The following is a 24,819-nucleotide window of genomic DNA, read 5'->3' on the forward strand; positions in this document are numbered from 1 at the left end:
ATCGAGAGGTCTGTTAATTTCCGCTAAGAGCCCTTTCTGCCTCCACTGTCTCCACTGTGCTTTAATATTTAAAAAGCTCTTTATTTTTCTCATACTGCCTGTGCTGCAGCACCTCTTTTCACCCTCCCTCGACTCTCTTGTGATTGGTCATCTACTTAGAGATGTCCAACCTCACATATGTGCTACATAGAAATGTCACTATGTTCCGGAAGTTAACAAAGGAGTCCAATGGAGGCGTTTCAGGCAGGGGGTGGAGTGTGAGAAACTTCTAGAACAAACACAGGACAGGTAAAACCCCAAAAAGCAGAGCAGTGCCTCTTTAACATGTTTGTCTCCTGTTTTCTGCAGCGGGGGAGCTGGTCCACCTGCCTCCTTACCTCCGTATGGACTTCCTGTTGAACCGTGGCGTGCCGCCTCGAGGTGGGGGCGTCAGCAGCAGCAGCGGCAGCAGCATAGGTGGAGGAGGAGGAGGAGGAGGGGGAGGATCAGGAGTAAGTGGTGCAACAGGGGAGACGAGAGGAGTGGGAGGAGGAGCCATGGGCCAGACCTGCCTGGAGCCCCAGAGGAGCCGCACCTTGAAGAGGCCCCCGCCCATGGAGCCCACCCCAATGGAAGTGCCGTCCCCTAGGGAGGTGCAGCAGTGGCAGCCAGGAACTGCCTCCACCCTCCCCCACAGAGATGTTCGGGAGAGGGGGGAGGCCCGGGGTGAGGTCCGGGCGGATGCTCCCTCCTCGGGGGACCTGGCCCTAGCACAGGCTGCCAAGCTCAGCACTTCCCAGGAGTCCCTGCTGGACTCCAGAGGACACCTGAAACAGAGCAACAACCCCTATGCCAAGTCCTACACTCTGGTATAACACTGGGACACACACCGGACGCTGCACACACCGGAGACGAGAGACACAGGGAGGACAGTTTACCGCAACAGAAAATGTTGTACATAGAGCCGTTTCCGACATGCGTCTGAAGTGGATGCTTTTCTTTCTTTCACTCTTTTCTTTCCTTCCTCTCTCGCTCTTCTCTGTTGCTTTTCATCTGTCACACCTTCCCTCCTCTTCTGATCAGTTTTCTCTCACAGCTTTTATTTTCTACTCGAGTATTCTTTTATTCTAAAGTGACGACATATGAGGATTGCCAAAATGATTTATTTAAAATTTGAGAAAGAGAAAAAATGACCTATGAATTTATATCAAGGACAATTATAGTCATTATTATTATTATTGCTACTATTATTATATAAAAAAAGAAATATCTTTTAAAAAAAACAAAAGGAGGGAGAGGGAGGAGGAGGACTCTGCAGGAGATCGTTGCTTTCTTAATTTATTTTTTATTTTATTGTCGCAGTGTGATGAAATCTGTGATGGGGGGTTTTTAGCGCCACGAGGAGCCGACAGAGGAGACGAGGGACGCCGGACACGACCGCCAATGCTGACCAAGCGTAATGTTTTTCAACCTTTCCGACGACTGCATGGCGACTGAACAAATGACAATTAATAGGAATGGCTGGAAATCCAAAAAAAAAAAAAAAAGAGAATTTTTTTGTCACACTATGAAATTATACAATGTGAATATATATAAAGAGATCACTTTTATTTGTGGATATTACGGGGGAAATGATTTGATTAATAAAGTCCTTAGTCATGTTTGCACACATCCGACTCTGTTTCATATTCAACACGAACATCTGTCCATCTTGTTAACGTTTTTTCTCTACTCTCTTTAACTTAAAGGTCTCCTATCATGCTCTTTTATGTCTTATGTTATAGGTCTCAAATATATTTAAAAAACAGGTTTCTGACGTGTGTTGCTCAAAATACCAAACAGATCATGCATTTTAGCATGTCCGCTATCTCTCTGTTTCAGCCCCGTTTTCGAAAGTGCTGATTCTGTGACTGTCGCTTTAAATCGGAGCTGAGCTGAAGCTGGCCACGCCCCTTTTTGAGCGTCATGATCTCTCTGTCGGAAGAGAGAAGTTTCAGCTAAACGCTGCCGTGATTAAACGCCATATTATGTTCAAACCACATCAAGCATTATTTCTGAAACACTTCTCAGTGTTTACCACTAGAACGGAGACATTGTATGTGTTATATAAACAACAACTCTCAGTCTGCATGACAGACATCCTGCAGACATCCTGCACAGACACACAGAGGTGCTGCGGAGGGGATTCAGCTCGCGACTGTGTATTGCGGACGATAGGTTGAGACGTGTCACGTGGGCGGGACTTTGCCAGGAGTTCAACGTAAAGCCAGCCCACATTTCGGATATGACGTCGTATCGCAACAAATCTGGATCAGCTCGTTTGTACCCCCGTTTTAGAGATGTGGGTTACCAGGAAAAGAGAGCGGGTCGTATTTTCTGACACTTCGTGAGTCTCCTTACACACAGGGGGCACATATTTATGTATAAAAGACAGCAAAAAGTGCATTTTGTATAATAGGGGACCTTTTAACTCTTCTTATAACTTCAATTCAGAACTTTAATTTACAAAAAACACATGTAATTCCTGTTGGTATGTTTTAAATCGGACCATCCTTATATTGAATCCCAATAACTACCTCTAGTTTAAAGGAATCATGCTGAAAACCGGCTTTTGTTGTATATAAAATCAACTTCGGGGAAGAACCCAATTTAGATTTAATGTAATACAATGGTTCCAAATATCTTCCCGGCTTGTTTCCCTATTGTCAAAGGTTTAACACAGTGTTTAAATAAGCAATATTTAATCAAATTGTTACATTTAGGAAAGCAGTTTTCAGTGCCAGAAACAAACTTAGAAAAGAGAATATTTTTTTTAGGATATATTTTTTACTGCATTCAAGTTTTTGTCGTGACTTCTTTGTTTGGTAGCTACTGATTCAAATTGAGGATTAAATCAGGTTTCTCTTTATTTCTGTGTTCAACAAAATCATCTCTACTCTGACTGATTGAAGAATAACCAGTGGTGGGAGCTCAGTAAGTATATTTACTCAAGTACTACTTAAGTACAGTTTTAAGGAACTTGAGTTTTCCCATGATCCTTAAAACTCTACAGATTATATTAGATTGTTTTGATGCTTATAACTTTTGTGCTTTAACTTGAGTACAATTTTGAGTGAAGGACTTTTACTTGTAACAAAGAAACTATCTAAACTCAGGTAATGTGAACACATGAGGAGACATGATATTTGACCTGTAAAAACATGTCTGACATGAAGGGGGTCTTTTTAAAACCTGATCTCCCACAAGGACATGAAGTAGTGGAGAAACATTGATTAAAGGGAAAGCACTTTTTGTTGAAACATACATAACTAGTTTCCTGTTCCTTCGTCTGGACGTCAATGGTTTTCTGAATGTGCTTTTGGTTGTTAGCTTGAAATAAGTTGTGTGGTTAACACCAGCTGAATTTAAAAGCGGCTAACAAGTTTATAAATGAGACGACTAGACGTCATCACGCCCAACATTAGCCACCTTTAGCTTAGCGGTGGGGAAGTGAAGTCAATGTGATTGTGCTGAAGTTCCTTTATAGCCTAAAGTTAGCTTTTGACTTTGAATATGTGGAGATTATCCTGCTGAGCAAACAGGTAAATAACAGAAACGGTTTTTTGACACAGAGATCATTTTCTGCAATAATCGAAAATGTGTGTGAGGAGGCCCACACGCCAACAGGAGGCAAACAGTGTGTGAGGAGGACCAGACGTCAACAGGAGGCATACAGTGTGTGAGGAGGCCCACACGCCAACAGGAGGCATAAAGGGTGTGACAGGAGGCATACAGTGTGTAAGGAGGCCCACATGCCAACAGGAGGCATAAAGTGTGTGACAGGAGGCATACAGTGTGTGAGGAGGCCCACACGCCAACAGGAGACAAACAGTGTGTGAGGTGGCCCACACGCCAACAGGAGACAAACAGTGTGTGAGGAGGACCAGACGTCAACAGGAGGCATACAGTGTGTGAGGAGGACCAGACGTCAACAGGAGGCATACAGTGTGTGAGGAGGCCCACACGCCAACAGGAGGCATACAGTGTGTGAGGAGGACCAAACACGCCAACAGGAGGCATAAAGGGTGTGACAGGAGGCATACAGTGTGTAAAGAGGCCCACACGCCAACAGGAGGCATAAAGTGTGTGACAGGAGGCATACAGTGTGTAAGGAGGCCCACACGCCAACAGGAGGCATACAGTGTGTGAGGAGGCCCACACGCCAACAGGAGGCATACAGTGTGTGAGGAGGCCCACACGCCAACAGGAGGCATACAGTGTGTGAGGAGGCCCACACGCCAACAGGAGGCATACAGTGTGTGAGGAGGCCCACACGCCAACAGGAGGCATACAGTGTGTGAGGAGGCCCACACGCCAACAGGAGGCATACAGTGTGTGAGGAGGCCCACACGCCAACAGGGGGCATACGTACGAACGTTTAAAAAACAACCTTTGCATGGCACAAAAATGAACCACAAACCTTCTAAAACAAGTCATTAAAACATGTTCACTTCGATGCAGCTGGTTTTGAGCAACAGATGGCGCTGTGCAGTCAATGATTTTAGTGAATTTTCTGCTTACAGGAGGTGAGTGTGAGGGATATGGAGCAGAGGGAAGGTTGGATGGTTCAGCACCAAAAATATTTGGGACAACCCGGAAAGAGACATCAAGGGCAGCCCAGCGATCGCTCCCAGTGTGTGTGTGTGTGTGTGTGTGTGTGTGTGTGTGTGTGTGTGTGTGTGTGTGTGTGTGTGTGTGTGTGTGTGTGTGTGTGTGTGTGTGTTGTCTGGAGGAGCACATCGCCCTGAACAGTATGAATTATTCATGGCAGCGCTGACATGGGAACCTGGATCAGGTTTACACTCATACTGATCCCACAGAGCCCCAGAATATGGATGAGCCAGCAGGAGAGATTCAGTGGTAGAAAGTAACTAAGTACACTTAGTGGCATACTTAAGTATTATTTTTGCCATAATTTGACTTTACTTATATCCATTTCATGCTACTTTATACTTCAACAAATTTCAGAGGCAATTATTGTACTTTTTGCACTTCTACATTTATCATTAATTACTTTGTATAATTAAACATGTGATATGCTTACAGTACATGATATAATGCAGTACACTACTACCTAATTACAATTACTAAATTGTTAGTCATTCTGCATACTTTTACTCTTGCTACTTCAAAGAGGAAATATACTGCTCATTTGAGACATGTGTTATACTTTTTAAAGCCTAATGTGCTGCATGAACACAGTAGAATATGCATATGAAAACGCACGCACTTTAATAATCTCACTGGAAATCAATGATGTGGAATTATCTGTTGCTAGGCAGAAAATGACATTTCTTCAGCACTAATCCTCTGCTGCAGGTTGAAGACTGCTGCTGCACTTTTACTGGTGAGAGGTATTGTAATGGTGATAGATGGCTCGCCCACACACTGACAGACTTTATGACTGTGCAGTTGCCCTGTGCATTAGAAGGAGTGTGACCGAGTGTGAGTGTGTGTGACTCGCCTCCTGGCTGCAGGCCTTTATTACACCTCCCACTGCGCTCTGCAGCCAGAGAGAAGGGGGGTACTCTGAGATAAGAAAAATGGGAAGAGGAGGTTTTAAATCTCATAAAATTGCAGAATGGACCCTGACCTTTTTCTTTCCCCCGCAGCAAAGTCAGATGAACTTAGGCAACCTTTCATACACACCTCCTATCATGCTCCTCATTCAAAATCATTCTACGGTTGTTTTTATTTCCTTTTGATATTATAACACAGACCGAAAAAATATCTCACGGCAGGAACTCCATCTTCATCTTACTTTATTTACAGTGACTGGAAAAGTGATTCAACCCCCATGGAAATGATCATGTTTGGCTGGATTACAAATTATATGTTTACGAAAAAAGATCAGGGCCACAAGTGAAACATTTTAAAGTTCTGAAGTTAAAGTCAGAATTCTTAGAAAAAGTCTGATTTTTTTTTTTAAGAATTCTGACTTTTATTTTGGAATTCTTGATTTTTTTCTTGGAATTTTTACAATATTTTAGTTCCGACTTTAATATCAAAAATCACTTTTCGTCAAATAAAATGAAAACTCATGTGGGCCTAATCGTTTCAAAAGTGTGACCCTTAACATTATTTTTTTGAAGTAAATAACAGAAATATCCTGTACATGCAGAAAACCTATATAAGATACTACAGGAAAGGGAACAACCATAACAGGGCCTCTTTAATTGTTTCACATACACACTCCTCCTATTCTCCACACACCTATTGTACACCAGGATCTTATGTTCACTTCAAATGGTTTAATGTGAATATACTGTATCGTTTCCATCTTTTGAACTCGCAGAGATACTTTCTTCCATATACCTTGTTCCCCTCCTTTGGGAATCAGGTTTTTTTAGCGTGACGTGTGCGGGAGCAGGTTAGGAATAGACCTCCCTACTGGGTTTCTAATGAGGTGCCTGAAGAGTTGGCAGGAAACGGGGGAATAATTTAGAAAGCATGAAACGGAAAGACTTTCCCCCTGTGTTCACACAACACTCCTCTAATCATTATTTCCCTTCTTGTTATTTTGACCTCCGTGTCAAAACTTCCTGTCTCAGATTCCCCCATCGATCCCGTCTGTCCTTGTCCTCAGTGAAGGACTTCAGGTTGTTTCTGTCCAAAAATATTTCCCAGGAGATTTTTGTGTGTGTGTGTGTCAGATAGGGCAAACTGAAACCATGCCAGCTATTTGCCCTGTGGATTAAGGATAATGCCTGTCCTGCAGTATTGGATGTTAGGGACTAGGAGATATGGAGGAAATCCAATACTTTTGATACATTTGACCAAATGTATCGAAAACAATATTGTATGTGGTTTAAAAAACAATATACCCAGTGACATTTGGGTCAATAAGGAGGATATAATGACAGTCTGTGAACTACGGTGGCCGGCAGCTGCAAACACGCTACCACAGCCCAAAACACATTTACATCAGGAGAAACGTGCTGCAGCTTCAGAACAACAGAGATTAAAAAAACACATCTCCACCAAAGTGCTGCATAAACAAAACGCTGCAGTTGGCTCAAAACACAAAGGAAACCAGGGGACACCAAAAAGTGATGCACACACCTGGGAACGGAGCGCTTATTCATGTTCAGGGATTATAAAGACGTCTAACTGGAGTTAGTCTGTCTTTTATTTGAAATGATTAGGTTAGCTTTGTTAGCCAGCTAGCTTACAGCAGATCTGCAATGAAATCGGAAGGAATCATGTGATCACATTGTTAAAATAACCAATACAACTAAATGTTAACAGTGACCGCTGACCAACTTTATAAACCCTAAACGTCACCAAGTCTCCCGGTCCCAAACTGTGTGCGACACTTTTTAGTGTCCCCCTAGTTTTAGTTTCCTTTGTGTTTTGAGCATTTTCGTTTATGCAGCACTTTTAGTAAAAGCTGCGCAGGTGTTGTCAAGTAGGTGAAGATGTTACTTCATTTGTGTTTTGGCATGTTTATGTTTTATATGTGTACACATTTTGAAGCTGTGGCGTAATAACAGTGTTTTGGGCCATTGACATCACTTCCCTGTGATGCAGCCTTTAAAACCAAGAAAAGACAACATCTATATTCCAAAATTAAAGCCCTAGATGTTGTCTTGATATATTACCCAGACCTATTTAACATTTAAATTGCTTGAGTTTAACTTTCAGTTGAGATTAATGGTGAAGGCAAGGGAAGTCATTAACAAGGACAGCTTACACTTAGTGTGATACAGCCTTTTTAAACATTTATATTTTTATTAAACCTTCCCTTCTAGGTCAGATAAAATAAAGTAACCCATTCTACAATTCTCTGGGCTCTCTGCTGCCTATTGTATTTATTATCCATGCAAAGACATCTTGATTTCCTGAAGAACACAGATAATAAAAAACATCTAAATGTGTGTCAAATCAAAATGTTACTGTTAGTGTGAGTGAAAGTAGAGAGGAGAGTTTTTAAAGCATAACTTGGTTATTTAAACGTTCATTAAATCAACTGTGCCATTCCAGTTACATCCTGTCGATTAATATGCATCGTGCACAAATTCATTTAATTTAGGATAATTTTAGAATTGCAGTAGTGGTAATTTCACCATGCAAATCTGCACAATATTGACGTCTGCAGGACAGATGTGCACGGACAGATCACGGTCTTAATTAATAACCACAATTACATGATGGGGAGTCTTATTAAGAGAGGTCGATGTCTGAAGGCGCCTCGCTAACGTGTAATCTGTCTCAGATAATAGGACAAGAGCCTTTTGAATGCTATGTGTCACAGAAGACCTGTCGTAGCGTGCTGCATAATAAAGAGTTAGCTTTTGATCTTTAATAAAGCTGTGTGTGTAGCGGGGCTCTAATACTACCAGCGTCCGGGGGTTTGAATCCCTGCAAAGCCGCTGTATTCACTATTGTAATGTGCTTTAGATAAGCTTCCACCAACTGCTCACATAACTGATCTGATTTGAGCTCAGGCTGCCAGCAGAGAGTGACCCAGCTGCTATCTCATGAAGGCTCTGTTCTGCAGGACTGTAGCTCTACATAACTCTTTCAGAGTATTGCATTAGGTTTCATCATTCAGGGATGGATGGCAGGCGAGGCTTGTTGTCAGCTTAGTGGTGTGTTTGTGTGCTCGCTGTGTAACCTTAACACCGGCTCATGGAGGGTTACATTAAAAATGTGTTCTGTTACTTTTATTAAATGTAATTATTTCATTATATCTGGGGTTGGGTTTTTTTTGTATTTACTTTCTTACATTTTATTTGTATTATTTTATTTTACTTTATTATATTTTTATTATTTTTTATGGTTTTTATTCCAATTTATTTTATTTTGCTTTATGAAATATTATTTTTATATTTCATATTTAAATTGTATTAATGTTTTAATTTTAATTTAATTTAATTGATGTAAATATGCCAGAACATTGAAGCATATTCCGTTATTATATTTTATTTTATGAACCAAAAATAATGCACCCTGTCGTTATTTTACTGCAGGTTGTGGATCCTCTCCTCCTTGGCAGTAAGATGCGTGGTCTTGTTGACCAGAGACATATAATTCAATGTTATTCCTTCAACGTTCTTGGAGTGAATGGATCAAATCATACTGGCCTGTATCTTTTTTTGTATATATTTTTTGTCTTTCTACTATTCCACATTGAAGGGATGCTTTTATTCCCATACAATGAAAGAGTTGTATTTCTTTAAAGCAGATTGTCCTGTACAGTAATTTCAAGCGATTGACCTACTTTTGCTTTTGATTCCCGCTGTGACTTTACTTTTTCATTTTTCTGAACAATAATGGAGGAAAATTGGACGTTATTTGGAGATTATGTTCTGAAACCTGTCCTGACTTTCAGGTAATCTGCAGTGTCCGACAAATGTCCCCAAAGTGCTCCTTCAAATGATATATTCATATTCATTCAGAGTATGAATTCCTCCACAATGAGATTAGCAACAAAATACCCCCTGCAGGGCCGAGCGGCGCATCCAGCCTGTATTTATGAAAAATATTCAGCAATGGTTTGGATGTTTTTATCCATATATCATCCTGTACTTTCTGACTTTTCTGGTTGTACCCTGAGGTGCTCTGTATGGGTACGATCTGTGCAGGGCAACGGTGTACACTGTAGACACATAGACCTGGAGCGTTCCTCGGATGGGGACATGTTGTATTATCCTGCTGGAAGTATCCACTGGAGGAGAGGGGAGGATATATTGCAGACAGAACAATCCCCGAAAGTTACTTCCAACACAATGCAGCGTGGATCCATGGACGCATTTTACAGAAAATTGTTTTACAGTATTCAAGCCCATGAGATTAAAAGGGTATGCAGTCAGGTTTCAAGTTAAGGTCAAATATTTCTATCAATAAGCATCATCATCTTTAGAAGCTGAACACCTCCTTATCATACATAACGGTTAGAATAAAAGACAGAGAGAAATGTCATAAACCCTAGCATTTACCACTCCTATGAATATATACGGTTATCTCTGGAGGGATTTGCAGCTGTGAAGTTGAGGTCTCATTAGTGAGGGAGAACACCAGGTAAAAATAGCAACTGGTTTCTGGGGTTGATTCACAAATCACAAGGTCAGTGGAGCAGCACTACTGCCGGAGGGGGGAGGTTTTCTAGGACACTGTTCAACTCTGAAGATAAAACGAGATATTACACTTCATCACACATAGAGAGAGTAAGAAGGCAGATAGAAGAAGAGAGATGAGACTCCAGGTGTTTTAGTTTTAATTCACACAGAGTTAATGGACTAATAGGTAAAGGATAATGTGTAGTGAGTCAGTGATTAATGAAAAGGTTCACCTTCAGGGTGACGCAAGATCTCGACACAAGCTAAGACTATCCCACTTATTACACAGCTGTAGAGTAAACCAACAGTTTATAATATTGATTTAAAGGGTGGTTTTGCTTCTAATAAGAAAAATGTTTCCTGTCTGTCTTCTTCTGTTGTTCCCTTTAGTGTTTACTTCCTGTCTGTCTTCTTCTGTTGTTCCTCTTAGTGTTTACTTCCTGTCTGTCTTCTTCTGTTGTTCCTCTTAGTGTTTACTTCCTGTCTGTCTGTCTTCTTCTGTTGTTCCATTCAGTGTTTACTTCCTGTCTGTCTTCTTCTGCTGTTCCATTCAGTGTTTACTTCCTGTCTGTCTTCTTCTGTTGTTCCCTTTAGTGTTTACTTCCTGTCTGTCGTCTTCTGTTGTTCCCTTTAGTGTTTACTTCCTGTCTGTCTTCTTCTGCTGTTCCATTCAGTGTTTACTTCCTGTCTGTCTTCTTCTGTTGTTCCCTTTAGTGTTTACTTCCTGCCTGTCTTCTTCTGCTGTTCCCTTTAGTGTTTACTTCCTGTCTGTCTTCTTCTGTTGTTCCTTTTAGTGTTTACTTCCTGTCGTCTTCTTCTGTTGTTCCCTTTAGTGTTTACTTCCTGTCTGTCTTCTTCTGTTGTTCCCTTTAGTGTTTACTTCCTGTCTGTCTTCTTCTATTGTTCCCTTTAGTGTTTACTTCCTGTCTGCCTTCTTCTGTTGTTCCCTTTAGTGTTTACTTCCTGTCTGTCTTCTTCTGTTGTTCCCTTTAGTGTTTACTTCCTGTCTGTCTTCTTCTGTTGTTCCCTTTAGTGTTTACTTCCTGTCTGTTGTCTTCTGTTGTTCCCTTTAGTGTTTACTTCCTGTCTGTCTTCTTCTGCTGTTCCATTCAGTGTTTACTTCCTGTCTGTCTTCTTCTGCTGTTCACTTTAGTGTTTACTTCCTGTCTGTCTTCTTCTGCTGTTCCCTTTAGTGTTTACTTCCTGTCTGTCTTCTTCTGTTGTTCCTTTTAGTGTTTACTTCCTGTCTGTCTTCTTCTGTTGTTCCTTTTAGTGTTTACTTCCTGTCTGTCTTCTTCTGTTGTTCCCTTTAGTGTTTACTTCCTGTCTGTCTTCTTCTGTTGTTCCCTTTAGTGTTTACTTCCTGTCTGTTTTCTTCTGTTGTTCCCTTTAGTGTTTACTTCCTGTCTGTCTTCTTCTGCTGTTCCATTCAGTGTTTACTTCCTGTCTGTCTTCTTCTGCTGTTCACTTTAGTGTTTACTTCCTGTCTGTCTTCTTCTGCTGTTCCCTTAAGTGTTTACTTCCTGTCTGTCTTCTTCTGTTGTTCCTTTTAGTGTTTACTTCCTGTCTGTCTTCTTCTGTTGTTCCTTTTAGTGTTTACTTCCTGTCTGTCTTCTTCTGTTGTTCCTCTTAGTGTTAACTTCCTGTCAACTAAACTGTGTAATAAATGGATTAAATAGACAGAGATGCACATTTTTTAAAGCGTTCCGAAAGGTTCTTTCACTGTTCCCTTGATAATCCTGCAGTATTCATCTTGACTCTATTTAAACATCTTCCTTATTGTGACATGAAATATTAAGTTATTTTCATCACTATATGAATTGACCTTTCCGTGCCAGCCTGAGCCAGGAAGGACTAATAAACCGTGGCCTTCTCATCGTCTTCCTCTTCCTGTCCTGCAGGCACTCAGACTTAAATACTGCTCACTCATTACTAACTGGAGCGGCTGCAGCAGCAACTGTCACCGCTGTATATCTGCAGAAAGCCACGGGTCATTGGTCATCAGCTGCTTCTCAACGCTTGCTTCACCCTGAGGCTCAAGATATCCTTACTGGGGAAAATGCCATGAACCATTTGCAAGATTGTTATTGTTACCTATCCAGCTAAGACGATACATAGATGCCTCAGCGATCGCTGCTGGGCTCATTTAAAACATCTCTCCTGGGTTATTCCACCCTAGTAATCCCTCAGATTACAATAACTCAGGCTAAATCATCTGGCTAAGAACGAGATAAAGGAATGTGCTGCATATTTACAGAGGGGTTTGCTCAAGCAGATTGCACGCATTTAACCTGTAGCCTTTGCTTTCTGCACCACACTGCCAAATGTGTGTGTGCGACCTGTTTTCAATGAACGCCAGCAGCCCCATACTGTAAAAGCAATGTGCTACTATTAAAACTGTAAGTAGTAACACCATCTGATGCACATAAAAAGCATCTGCTGAAAACATTCGCTTAAATGTTTAGCTGTGCAGGCCCAAGCTAGCTTAATGCTGCAGTCATAGTGATGATCCTTATTATAAAAGACGGCAAATGATGAGTTTTATAATGCACTGAATCATGTCTCTATGGACTACACCACTCTATGCATTATCAGCTGCAGAAGAAAGATATTATTATATAGTATATGACATTATTAGATTGGTAATATTGTTGCATCATGCAGCATTATTTTTGATACACACATTTTCTGAACACTTTCAGTAATATAGTGTTTCATTTTACTTTGTTGTACCTTTAACAGTTAGTCCACTAGTTTGATTCTTAGAGATGCATTATGTTAAATGTTTATCTAAAGCTGTTGGATAAAGGTAGTGGAGTAAAAGTATAAAGTAGCATTAAATGGAGACACTTACGTGAGGTTCAAAATTGTACTTAAAGAGGACATATTGTGTCATACATTTTAAGGTTCATACTGTATTTGAACACAGGGATTTTAGCATTTGCGGCCCATTTACATGCACACAAACCTATGTAATACAGTACAGGAAAGGGACAACACAAAAAAACACAATAGGGCCTCTTGTGCTCAGCTACCTTCCACCTCAGGTCTATTGTCATCACACAGAGTATAAAATGTGACTTCTGACAGTGACATTCCTCACCCTGTGCTCGCAGACACACACACACACACACACACACACACACAGACACACACACACACACACACACACACACACACACACACACACAAACACACACACACTCAGTGATCAGATTAACTTCACGTTACTGATAGCGTGACAGGCGGCTAATGTAAATTTAATGATTCAAACGTAGCGGAATCATCCATCTCCACATCTGCAGAGAGCACGGTGTCAAACAAATCAAATAAAGCAGGAGAGATGCTCGGGATGGTCCGTTTCCACAGATACGCTCGTATGCATGAGGAGAGCCAATATGAGCAAATTTGTTTATTATTATTTTCATGGAAATATGTTTAAATCCACGCCTGAGTGGATGTGAGCAGTGAACCAATGATGGAAATGTCCTTTTTCATAAAAAACATGGATGATTAATTATCATCAATAACCTCAATGTGTGAAATGGATTTTTCTGTCGCTGCAAAAGAAAAGCAGTATTTGCCTTATATGCAGAAGTGGAGTAGAGCGAAAATAATTTGATTGACTTTGTTTACATGTTGGATGCTGAAGATTTATTCTGCTGTCTGCAGGAGAGATACTCTTCTATGTGGCAGAGCAGATGGCATGCAACGCGTTTTACAATGTCATTCTCAGTGCATGTGTAAGTGTTCGACATTATACACTTTCAGTGCATTAATCAACATCTCATCAAACCTAGAACGGTGGGTTTCTGTTGTAAAAACACTCTACAGAAGATTCAGTCAGACCGACCCTGCGTTCCAGTACCCGTTCATCCATATTGTTCAGTATGTCAGAAGAAGATTTCCCATTTCATAGTGTGTCAAATGCAGTTTTCCAGAAATACGATGATGTCACTGCATCTGCTGGAATTGTGCAGTTATGCAAGCCAGAATGCTTTTCTATTGGCTATTGTGACCGACGATCCTTTGCAGAGCACATGAATGAGCAAGCTGTTTAACGTTAAGGCGCAATGTTAAGGCGAAGAATTATGGTGCAGGAATGATAGAATCGGAGGATGAAACCCTCTTTATTAGTCACATACATGCACACAGCAGAGCACACACAGTGAAATTGGTCCTCTGCATTTAACCCATCCTAGTACTAGGAGCAGTGGGCAGCTATTGTGCAGCGCCCGGGGAGCAATGGGGAGGGGGGATTGGAGGTGTCCGGTGCCTTGCTCAAGGGCACCACAGCAGGGCCTAGGAGGTGAACTGGGACCTCTCCAAGTAGCAGTCCACTTTCCATATTTCAAGTCTGTTCGGGGACTTGAACAAGCCCCTACTAACTGAGCCACTGCTGGACATGGAATGAGTCCTAAACTTGGAAATGGGTTAGCATTTAATGCTTCTTGTTCCCTCGTCTCAATGGTTTTTGAACATGTTTGTGGTTGTTATCCTGGAATAAAGTCTGGTGGTTAGCACTGTTAGGGAATATATTGCAAAGGTGTTTAAGCTTTTGATCTAGTTCATAATTTTCTCCTTCCTCTGTCTGTATTCCCATGGCATAGTTCTTTGGCCTTAGGGTTGCTATAATCTCCCTTAAGGAGGGGCAGCTTGGGTGTGTTGTGATGCCAGTCTATGACCGAGCACCAGCTGACCTGAGATTAGTTTATTGTTTAGGGACATCTAGAAGACCTTCGTATCAGGAACGTAGGTTCCCTGGCGTACATTCTTTTGCCATGTGCGACAACTTGAGTTAGATTCAGGGTCCATATTTGTTTAGTCCGGCGACTGAAGAATGTTGATTATACACTCTGAACTGGTTAAAACCTCGTACTGTAGTAGCGATCTTCAGAATTGGTCGTGCAACCGTTGTGTCAACTCGTGGCTGCAGCCAATGTCTTGTCAGTTCTCCGGCCGTTAACTTCATAATAAATAAACTTCAGTGTTTGCCATCAAGGTTCTAGCTCTCCTGTGTCTCTCTGATTTTGATCTCCATTGCTTCAGGAGTTTCCATCACAAATACAAGCTGCAGAGATGTTCAGGTTTTGTTCTCTATTCGTCAGTGAATACCCCTGTAGAATTTAAAAACAGAGGTTGATAACAAGTGTGTAAATGAGACGACTTAACATTTTCACGCCCAACATTAGCCGCCTTTAGCTTAGCGGTGGTAGCGTGAAGTCATCAACATTAGCTTTTGACTTCATAAAGTGGTGCTGATAAACTGAGATTATCCTGCTGAGCAAAACGTATTATCATCACTGCACCACTCTATTTGTCTTCTAATGTAGGGGTATAAGTATTAAATACTCACTAAGGTACCTTCATTTTCCACCAGTACTTGAGGTATTGTACTTTCCAACACCGAGCTGCAGTTTGCATACTGAAGTGTTAAGCTATAATTAGTATTATATTTTATACATCAGTATTTGATCTGTTTAGTCTAGCGTTTTAATGTTTGTTGATGGTTATATGCATGAGGGACTGCAGATAGAAATGAGCTCTAGCTACAACCTGACATATAGCGTCTCTTCTCTTTTAGTTTTATGCATGGTCCTTGTTCAATATGACATGATATTGAGTCAGAAAGCATGTGATTAATTTCCAAATAGGCCGTTCTGCTGCGAACGAAGGTATAAGGTCGTCTTTAAAACTCCACCCAAACATTGAACTGAGTTGAACTCTTTCTGGAGATCGTGGCGCTGGGATGCATCTCCAGACGAGTACACTCCCCACTCCAGGGAGGAAGATGATGATGACACAGTTCACTGTCAGCCTCCCAATCTGCCTCTCTACGTCAGCTGGGAGCAGCACAGAGGACAGCAAGACAGGCGTGTTGTTGTGCAAGATCAGAAGAAAATCTCCATATGTTAATACAAGTGTAGTTTAAATTCCATTAGCACACAGAAACACAAGGAAGAGACTCGCAGAGCCTCGGGAGGATTTATTCTCCATGGGTCTGTGGATGACTTGGCAGAATGCTTTTTTTAGTGGGGCTAGTCATCTGGGTGGAAAATAAAACATGCAAGCAAGCAAACAAACAAACAAACAGCGAGACCTTTATTTCCATGGGGCAATGACCTTCACAGGAAACATTACAAACAACAAACTGTAGCACCAGTCTTTTTTTTAATAGATGTTTCAACAACAAAAATCCGACCTACAGTACAGTATGTAATTCACAATATCATGCACCAACTGCACATGAGCCTCTATGTGCTGCTGCTCAGTTTGACTTATTTCAACTTCCTCATCATGTCTTCACTATGAGACTGAGTCTTCATCATGAGCCTGAGTCTTCATCATGTCTTCACCATGTGACTGAGTCTTCACCATGTCTTCATTATGAGACTGAGTCTTCATCATGTCTTCACCATGAGCCTGAGTCTTCATCATGTCTTCATTATGAGCCTGAGTCTTCATCATGTCTTCACTATGAGCCTGAGTCTTCATCATGTCTTCACCATGAGCGTGAGTCTTCATCATGTCTTCATTATGAGTCTGAGTCTTCATCATGTCTTCACCATGAGCCTGAGTCTTCATCATGTCTTCATTATGAGCCTGAGTCTTCATCATGTCTTCACTATGAGCCTGAGTCTTCATCATGTCTTCACCATGAGCGTGAGTCTTCATCATGTCTTCATTATGAGTCTGAGTCTTCATCATGTCTTCACCATGAGACTGAGTCTTCATCATGTCTTCACCATGAGCCTGAGTCTTCATCATGTCTTCACTATGAGACTGAGTCTTCATCATGTCTTCACTATGAGTCTGAGTCTTCACCATGTTTTCATTATGAGACTGAATCTTCATCATGTCTTCACTATGAGCCTGAGTCTTCATCATGTCTTCACCATGAAACTGAGTCTTCATCATGTCTTCACCATGAGCCTGAGTCTTCATCATGTCTTCATTATGAGCCTGAGTCTTCATCATGTCTTCACTATGAGCCTGAGTCTTAATCATGTCTTCACTATGAGACTGAGTCTTCATCATGAGCCTGAGTCTTCATCATGTCTTCACCATGTTTTCATTATGAGACTGAAATTTCATCATGTCTTCACCATGAGACTGAGTCTTCATCATGTCTTCTCCATGAGCCTGAGTCTTCATCATGTCTTCACTATGAGCCTGAGTCTTCATCATGTCTTCACTATGAGACTGAGCCTTCATCATGAGCCTGAGTCTTCATCATGTCTTCACTATGAGACTGAGTCTTCATCATGAGCCTGAGTTTTCATCATGTCTTCAACTTGAGACTGAGTCTTCATCATGTCTTCACTATGAGCCTTAGTCTTCATCATGTCTTTACTATGAGACTGAGTCTTCATCATGAGCCTGAGTCTTCATCATGTCTTCACCATGTGACTGAGTCTTCACCATGTCTTCACTATGAGACTGAGTCTTCATCATGAGCCTGAGTCTTCATCATGTCTTCACTATGAGACTGAGTCTTCATCATGAGCCTGAGTCTTCATCATGTCTTCACCATGTGACTGAGTCTTCACCATGTCTTCACTATGAGACTGAGTCTTCATCATGAGCCTGAGTCTTCACCATGTCTTCATTATGAGCCTGAGTCTTCATCATGTCTTCACTATGAGACTGAGTCTTCATCATGAGCCTGAGTCTTCACCATGTCTTCATTATGAGCCTGAGTCTTCATCATGTCTTCACCATGAGACTGAGTCTTCATCATGTCTTCACCATGAGCCTGAGTCTTCATCATGTCTTCACTATGAGACTGAGTCTTCATCATGAGCCTGAGTCTTCACCATGTCTTCATTATGAGACTGAATCTTCATCATGTCTTCACCATGAGACTGAGTCTTCATCATGTCTTCACCATGAGCCTGAATCTTCATCATGTCTTCACTATGAGACTGAGTCTTCATCATGAGCCTGAGTCTTCATCATGTCTTCACCATGAGCCTGAGTCTTCACCATGTCTTCATTATGAATCTGAATCTTCATCATGTCTTCACCATGAGCCTGAGTCTTCATCATGTCTTCATCATGAGCCTGAGTCTTCATCATGTCTTCACTATGAGCCTGAGTCTTCATCATGTCTTCACCATGAGACTGAGTCTTCATCATGTCTTCACTATGAGACTGAGTCTTCATCATGAGCCTGAGTCTTCATCATGTCTTCACTATGAGCCTGAGTCTTCACCATGTCTTCACTATGAGCCTGAGTCTTCATCATGTGTTCACTATGAGCCTGAGTCTTCATCATGTCTTCACTATGAGACTGAGTCTTCCGAGGGTCTCTGTGCTGTGGAGGACTGTCAAGAACCCTAATCTCCCCCTGGGATTAATTATGTTTATTTGATTGATTCATTGACTAGAATTTAGTGCAATAGAAATCTTAACTATATAAAGATGTAATGGGTGCATTTTATTTGACTATTCACTCTGTAAACCATCTGGCTGTGGACGTAAAGTAGGGAACTTGTCCTGGAGGTTTAATCCTCCCGGGTTTACAGAGCTCATCTGCTGTGAGGATCAGTTCCCTGCGGTGCAAAGGTCGGCGCTGACCCTGTTATAATACCGTTCAGTGACCCGCTCTCGTGCAGTGATCCTAATCATAAGAAAACCTCTTCCTGACCTTCGAGCTTAAGATCCCATCTTGTAAAATCACTTTTCTTAAAAAAATGTGTGTCGTGTTGTTTGGCTGCTAGTTCTTTCTTTTCATTGTAGCAGGACTCCTGAGAGTGATCCTGTTTAGGGCGCCTCCACATTGTGTATTTTGTGTTGGTACTTCCTGTTAGAGCGTCATTCGTATTACTTTGCATAGCATCGCCAGCTTTAGCGACCTTTACTCGCTACAGAAACAGCTTTTAGGATTTGAAACAGGCATTTTATTAAGTATTTACACTTTTTAAACTTACCATTTAGATTACCAATATCTGATTACTTTATCCAGAACTCTTTTTTTTAATGTATTCTTATGTTAATGTTATTTTATACCATTTTTATTCTTACTTTATACCTTTTTAAATTCTTATTCTATTCTTGTTTTATTCAGTCCTGGTTATTTGATTTCTGGCAGTTTTTAATGAATATTTTTTTATTTTGTTCTTATTTTATTCATATTTTATGTTTATTTTAACACTTTTTTATTATTGACACATCATTTGATTTGATCATTTATTTTTGTTTTGTGAAGCACTGTCCTTAAAACACCTTAAAAGTGCTATAAAAAATAAAGTTGAATTTGTTTTGATTTAAAATGCCATGGCAATCCATCCCATAGCTGCCGAGACAATTCACTTAAAATAACAAATGGAGGAACATCCGGATTCATCATCTTGGATTTAACAATGTCGGTACATTTTCTGCAGATCCATCTTGCAGGTTTTAATACAGTTTGACCTCCTGGAAATATTGGATGGAAAGTCAGGGGATCAAACAGACCATGATTGTCTGAACTAAATGTCATAGCAATCCATCTAAAAGTTTTGGAGATATCTCTATCCGAAACAAATTGTGGACCTACAAGACAAACAAGTTATGCTGCTAGAATTTTCACATCAAATAGATCATTTTCTTGCTAGAAAACAAGAAAAGTATATTTGTGATATTTTATGCTTCTCTGTCCTTTTGAAATAGGGCTTCACCTAGGGGCTGTAGTAGATACAGCTCAGTATATTTTGTGTGTGTGTGTGTGTGTGTGTGTGTGTGTGTGTGTGTGTGTGTGTGTGTGTGTGTGTGTGTGTGTGTGTGTGTGTGTGTGTGTGTGTGTGTGTGTGTGTGTGTGTGTGTGTGCTTTGTAGTTCTTCCTCATGCAGCCTAATGAGGGTGACCACATAAAGTGCCTGAGCAGGATACTGTATAATGATGGAAGCTGTCTGCAGCTCTGTGATACTCTTCAAAAAGCTTGTTGGCAGCCAAAAATCTGATCTGTCCGGTTATTTAAAGACAGCCGAGGAACAGTCACAGGCAGAGGAATCAAATACCACTTTTTTGACTCACAAAAGACAGAAATAGCCGTTTGAAATCGGTCCATAGTGAAATATCAGGCTTGGGGAGAGATAGATCTCAGTGACCTAAAAAGGATGTATTCAGATTACTGGTACCTTTTCTAAAAATTGGGGAAAAACAGCAGGATAACAATGTTAGTAAAAACTAAAAGAGCATATAGTGTTTGTTGGAAAAGGATCAGATTGTGTTTCCTCTCTGTAAGCTGCTCTGTTCTGGAGGCTAATACTTTAAGTGTGAATCTATACTCCTACCGCCTGAATCTGCTTTATGGTTTTCACTTTCCTTGGTTCATTTCTTCTGTTTGTTATTCTGTAGGTGAACCTATATGTTCATAAAATAGTGTGTGTGAGTTTAACTGTGCTCAGCTCAGACTTTATTTCTGCTTTTTTTTAACTGTAGTATGTGCTCATGTGTTTCATTGTTGGTGCATAGTCTGCTGTGTGAATATGCTGAATGAAAGGCAAGTTTTCATATAAATGAATCCATTTTTTATCCTAATATCTTTTTTTCTAATGTCTCATCGTTCTGTTGTCTTACGTAAAAAACATCTTATCAATATTTATTTTCTCTTGTGTAGCTTTGCATTTAATTCACCAAAAGTAATGGAAAGTAATCAGGTGACATCACTCTTCCATTGTGATACTCAGATTAGGTTACATTTCCTTACATGTTACTACCAACCCTCCCCACCCTGTCAACATACAATCCTGACAGTGGAGATATTGATGTAGTTGTGTGTTATTGGCTGGTTGTTTTTAAAAAGCCTACAGCTGAACAGCTCTGTGGGAAGCAGTCAATCAGTCCAGATCCACATGGAGAAGGTCATCATGCTGAGGAGGGAATAGATTCAGCAGAGCTCGTTCTGGAGAGCTTTCTATTTATAGATTGTCATCACAATGTGAGTCCCACTACTGTCCCTGCGGAGTGTGTATTAATGCAATATATTAACGGATGCTGAAGCTTTGTCAAATGTATACAAAGACCGGACACAGGATCCACACAGAGTCTTTATTTATTGAATGTACATTGACACACACCTTGATAGAACCATGCGGGTAAGAAAAACGCCTCTGGGTGAAATATTCTGCTAAGGATGGGAAGCTCCACTAAAAACAACCGTCATCTTAACACCAGCTTTTGCTCCATCTTCTCACACACACACACACACACACACACACCCACATGCACACCCACCCACACGCACACGCACACACGCACGCACACACACACACACACACACACACACACACACACACACACACACACACACACACACACACACACACACACACACACAGGTGTTTCTGGGTAAGCAAAGAGATGTTAACCATTGAGGCGGGGTTAAGTACAAAAACATATTCTAACACAAACACCAGCTAGACTTTGTGATACATGGAACAGGACAGAAATGTTCTCTCTACTTTCTAATTATTGATACAGCAGTCGAATAATAAATTAATCATAATAATAATAATAATAGGATAATGATAAATTCACAGACATGTCATATGTTAAACAGGCTATTGCATTCTCCCCCTCCCATCCCCATCACAACCCCTGGAGTTCCAACAGGTATGAATTTGTTAACATGCAAATGTCACACCGTCCTGCGATCTCCACGCGGTGGCAGAGCGGCGCTCACTAGGACTTGTCGTCGCGCTTCTTCTTCTGGAACTTCCTGAACTGGGACTGGATGGCGACGGCCGCCTTCTCGGTCTCCGGGTTCTCCATGTCAATGTCAAAGTCCTCCGGGACGTCCGTCTTGGAGGCATCTGCAAGAGAAAGGGAAGAGATGGATGAGACTCACAGCATTGACAAAGATATGGGATGCAATCCAATTGTCAATTTCGGAGGTTTCCCAAAGGAGTGAAATGACAACATATTAGGAGCTGTTTGAACTCTCTAGATGACAGGAAAGAGATTCCTTATCATCTCCTTTAGCTTAGGATGCACTGGAGCAGTCTTTACGAAAGGAAATGAGATAATGCTGTCCCACAATACCCTGCGCCTGCATCATTTACAACATTCGGCCGTTCACAGAAACAACCGTTCGTTAAAAAACACAGATCACGAGAGTAACTCTGCTTATTCAGCATTTCACAAAGAATGCCATACCTTATAAACCACTTATATGTTTTCAACTTTCAACAATTTATTAAACCCAAAGGATAAATATTTACTAATTACTGTAAGATGATCAGCACCTGCTCTTCATTTGTGAGTGTGGAAAACAGCAACATAAAGCACTGGTAATGTAAGACTAACTGGTCTCTAAAGCCTGTCCCTCATTATAATCATGGAGAGATCTTATGAGGCAGTCTGGGGAGTTTTACTGGTCAAAGGCCAGAGCGTGAATTGATCTCCGATCCTTAATCCCCTCTGGAGCTCAGCGAACACTCAAGAGGACACGACTGTAATCCCGAAAAAATAACTGATTTTAGCGATCAGAAAAAAAGTGTTTTCATCTCCTGGAAAAAAGAACAAAAGATTATTGAACGTATCAGAACAGACAATTTAACCACAGACTGAAATACGGAAATAAATGGAGAACAAGAGAAGGGAAGAGGTTAAGAGACAGAGGGCTGGACATCAGAGAAATGTCTTCATCTGTTGATTTCTCTGAGTTCCTGTCTCTATCCTGTTTCCTTCTTTTGTTCTCTTTTTATATTTATTTATTTAGTTTTTGGTTAAATTCTCTTTTCTGATGGGTGATCCTTTTTCCTCAGTGGAAGCAACAGGATCATTTTTAAGCAATGTTATGTTTCAATCAGTGGTTTATTTAATATGTTGCCGTCTGATAAGCGCCTGGATCCTGCTCACATTATTGGGTTCTTTTTTCAGTAATGACCGCCTCGCTGCACATTGCACAAAAGGTTAGGAGTTTCATGCACCACGAGTCAAAACTAAGATATCCCTGCAGACTAATTGTGCCAGGAGCTTGGTGCATTGTATAAACAGCCACCATAGTTTGGCGTGTTCTTGACATTAGTCTTTTAGTTCTACAGGAATGTGCGGCTGCTCCGAGAGAGAGCTGCAGGCGTTAATGAAGCAGGTACATTCAGGATGTTAAAGGCCAGGACAAGCTAACATTTACCCGAGCAGGTTTCACTTTGGCCTGAACTTCTGTCTGCAACGCCTCACTGGAATAACAATCAGGAAATAAGTGGTTATATGGCTCAATGATACTTTGCAATATACAAGGTGATTATTACGCATTGTTTGTGTTGTTTCTATGCTGTAGCCTAATGTATGATTATTTCCATTAGCAGTGTTTGTTCCGCCGTTTAGCAATCTGCACTGTCTGACATTTAATGACTTTCATACAGAGATGGAACCTTATTATTTCAATTAGCAGTTTTAACCTTTTTAATGTCGACATTAACTACTTGTTTCTCTACAGAGCTCAGCATGGGGGCTTCTCCATTTGTTCACCCTGCAACATCCCTGCAAAGAATTGACCTGCTTTCTACTGTAGATAAACACACATAACCAGGGTTGGGGTGGTTACTTTAAAATGTAATCTGTTACAATTAATCAGTGAACTAATCTGAGTATTATGATATAAAAGTAATGTAACCCGATTACTGTTACTTTTGGATAACCTGCACATCAAATGCAATGCAATAAACAAGAGAAATAAATATCAATAAGACGTTTTTTATACTTCAAGGGGCCCTATTATGCTTTCTGGCGTGTTTCCCTTTCCTGTAGTGTGTTCTGTAGGTTTTTGCGCATGTAAATGGTTTGCAAATGCTAAAATCCCTGTGTTTCAACACATTGAACGTGATAGGCTAAGGGGCGGGACATCTGTAAGTGGTTGACCAATCACAACCAGCTAACCAATCAGACCACACTGGGCTCTGGTTTCCGACAGAGGGTGAAAAGGGGCGCCGCAGAACAGGCAGTATGAGAAATTTCCCCCGAGTGAATAATTCTCTGAACTAGATGCCATGATGGTGAACTGGAAGAATAGCTATGGTTTTACTGGGACTCGGTTTTCTGTAAGACTCCTGAAGCGTTGTAATGTGCTTTGCAATAATAAAAAAAATCTTGCTAGAAATCCATATTTTCTAGAAAACAGAAATCTGATTTCAGCTTTTTCTAATGTACCTGTAAGGGAATACAGTTACCTTTTCTTGTATCCTAATGGCGTAATCCCATTACATGTAATCCATTACTCCTCAAACCTACACATGACAGAGGTGGTGGAGAGAGGAGTAGGCTATGGGAGGCAGAAAGCAGAGGCGACTCCTGTATTGATATGACTCTGCAGCTAATCCTTGAGTTCCCTCGGGGCTGAGCTTGAATACCTCTCTCTTGCTGTTCAAGGAGGAAACACTAACTGCTGTGTCAAGCCCGACTGTGAGTCCTGCATTAATTGATATTGAATTTTTCCACGCTCTAATGCCTGCTGCTCTCGTCCCTGCAGCAGTCGCTATTGAGCGGCACCCTCCGCCATGTCAATGCCAGACATGTTCATAATCTTTGTAATACAAGCCGCTGAAAGGTTTTTTAAGATGTCAGAGCGGAGGCACACGCAGGATGTGATCCATGGTGGCTTCGTGTGCTGGGAGGAATTTTGTAATTATGACGATAGAGAACATTTTATGATAGTGGGAGATGGGAGACACTTTATAGGAGATCATGATAGTTGGGGGGGACAGTGTGCTTCAACAAAAGTGAATGTCAGATTGTCAGAAAACGTCACATCGTA

At 41.0% G+C, this 24,819-nt stretch overlaps 2 protein-coding genes across 2 annotated transcripts in view; one reads left to right on the top strand and one right to left on the bottom strand.

The window, feature by feature from the left end:
- Window positions 1-1,646, top strand: part of dscamb (Down syndrome cell adhesion molecule b) — a 123,972-nt gene extending 122,326 nt beyond the window's left edge. The window contains 1 exon segment of the mRNA XM_063907849.1: window positions 349-1,646. Coding sequence (XP_063763919.1) covers window positions 349-854 — 506 coding nt within the window. The 3' untranslated portion in view covers window positions 855-1,646.
- Window positions 1,647-21,121: 19,475 nt separating this feature from the next.
- Window positions 21,122-24,819, bottom strand: part of pcp4b (Purkinje cell protein 4b) — a 35,823-nt gene continuing 32,125 nt past the window's right edge. Inside the window, exon 3 of the mRNA XM_063907335.1 lies at window positions 21,122-21,877. Within this exon, the coding sequence (XP_063763405.1) occupies window positions 21,747-21,877 (131 nt within the window). The 3' untranslated portion in view covers window positions 21,122-21,746. The remainder of the gene's footprint in view (window positions 21,878-24,819) is intronic.

Source organism: Eleginops maclovinus, chromosome 18 (genome assembly GCF_036324505.1).
Source record: "Eleginops maclovinus isolate JMC-PN-2008 ecotype Puerto Natales chromosome 18, JC_Emac_rtc_rv5, whole genome shotgun sequence".
In the NCBI taxonomy this organism is placed as follows: domain Eukaryota; kingdom Metazoa; phylum Chordata; class Actinopteri; order Perciformes; family Eleginopidae; genus Eleginops; species Eleginops maclovinus.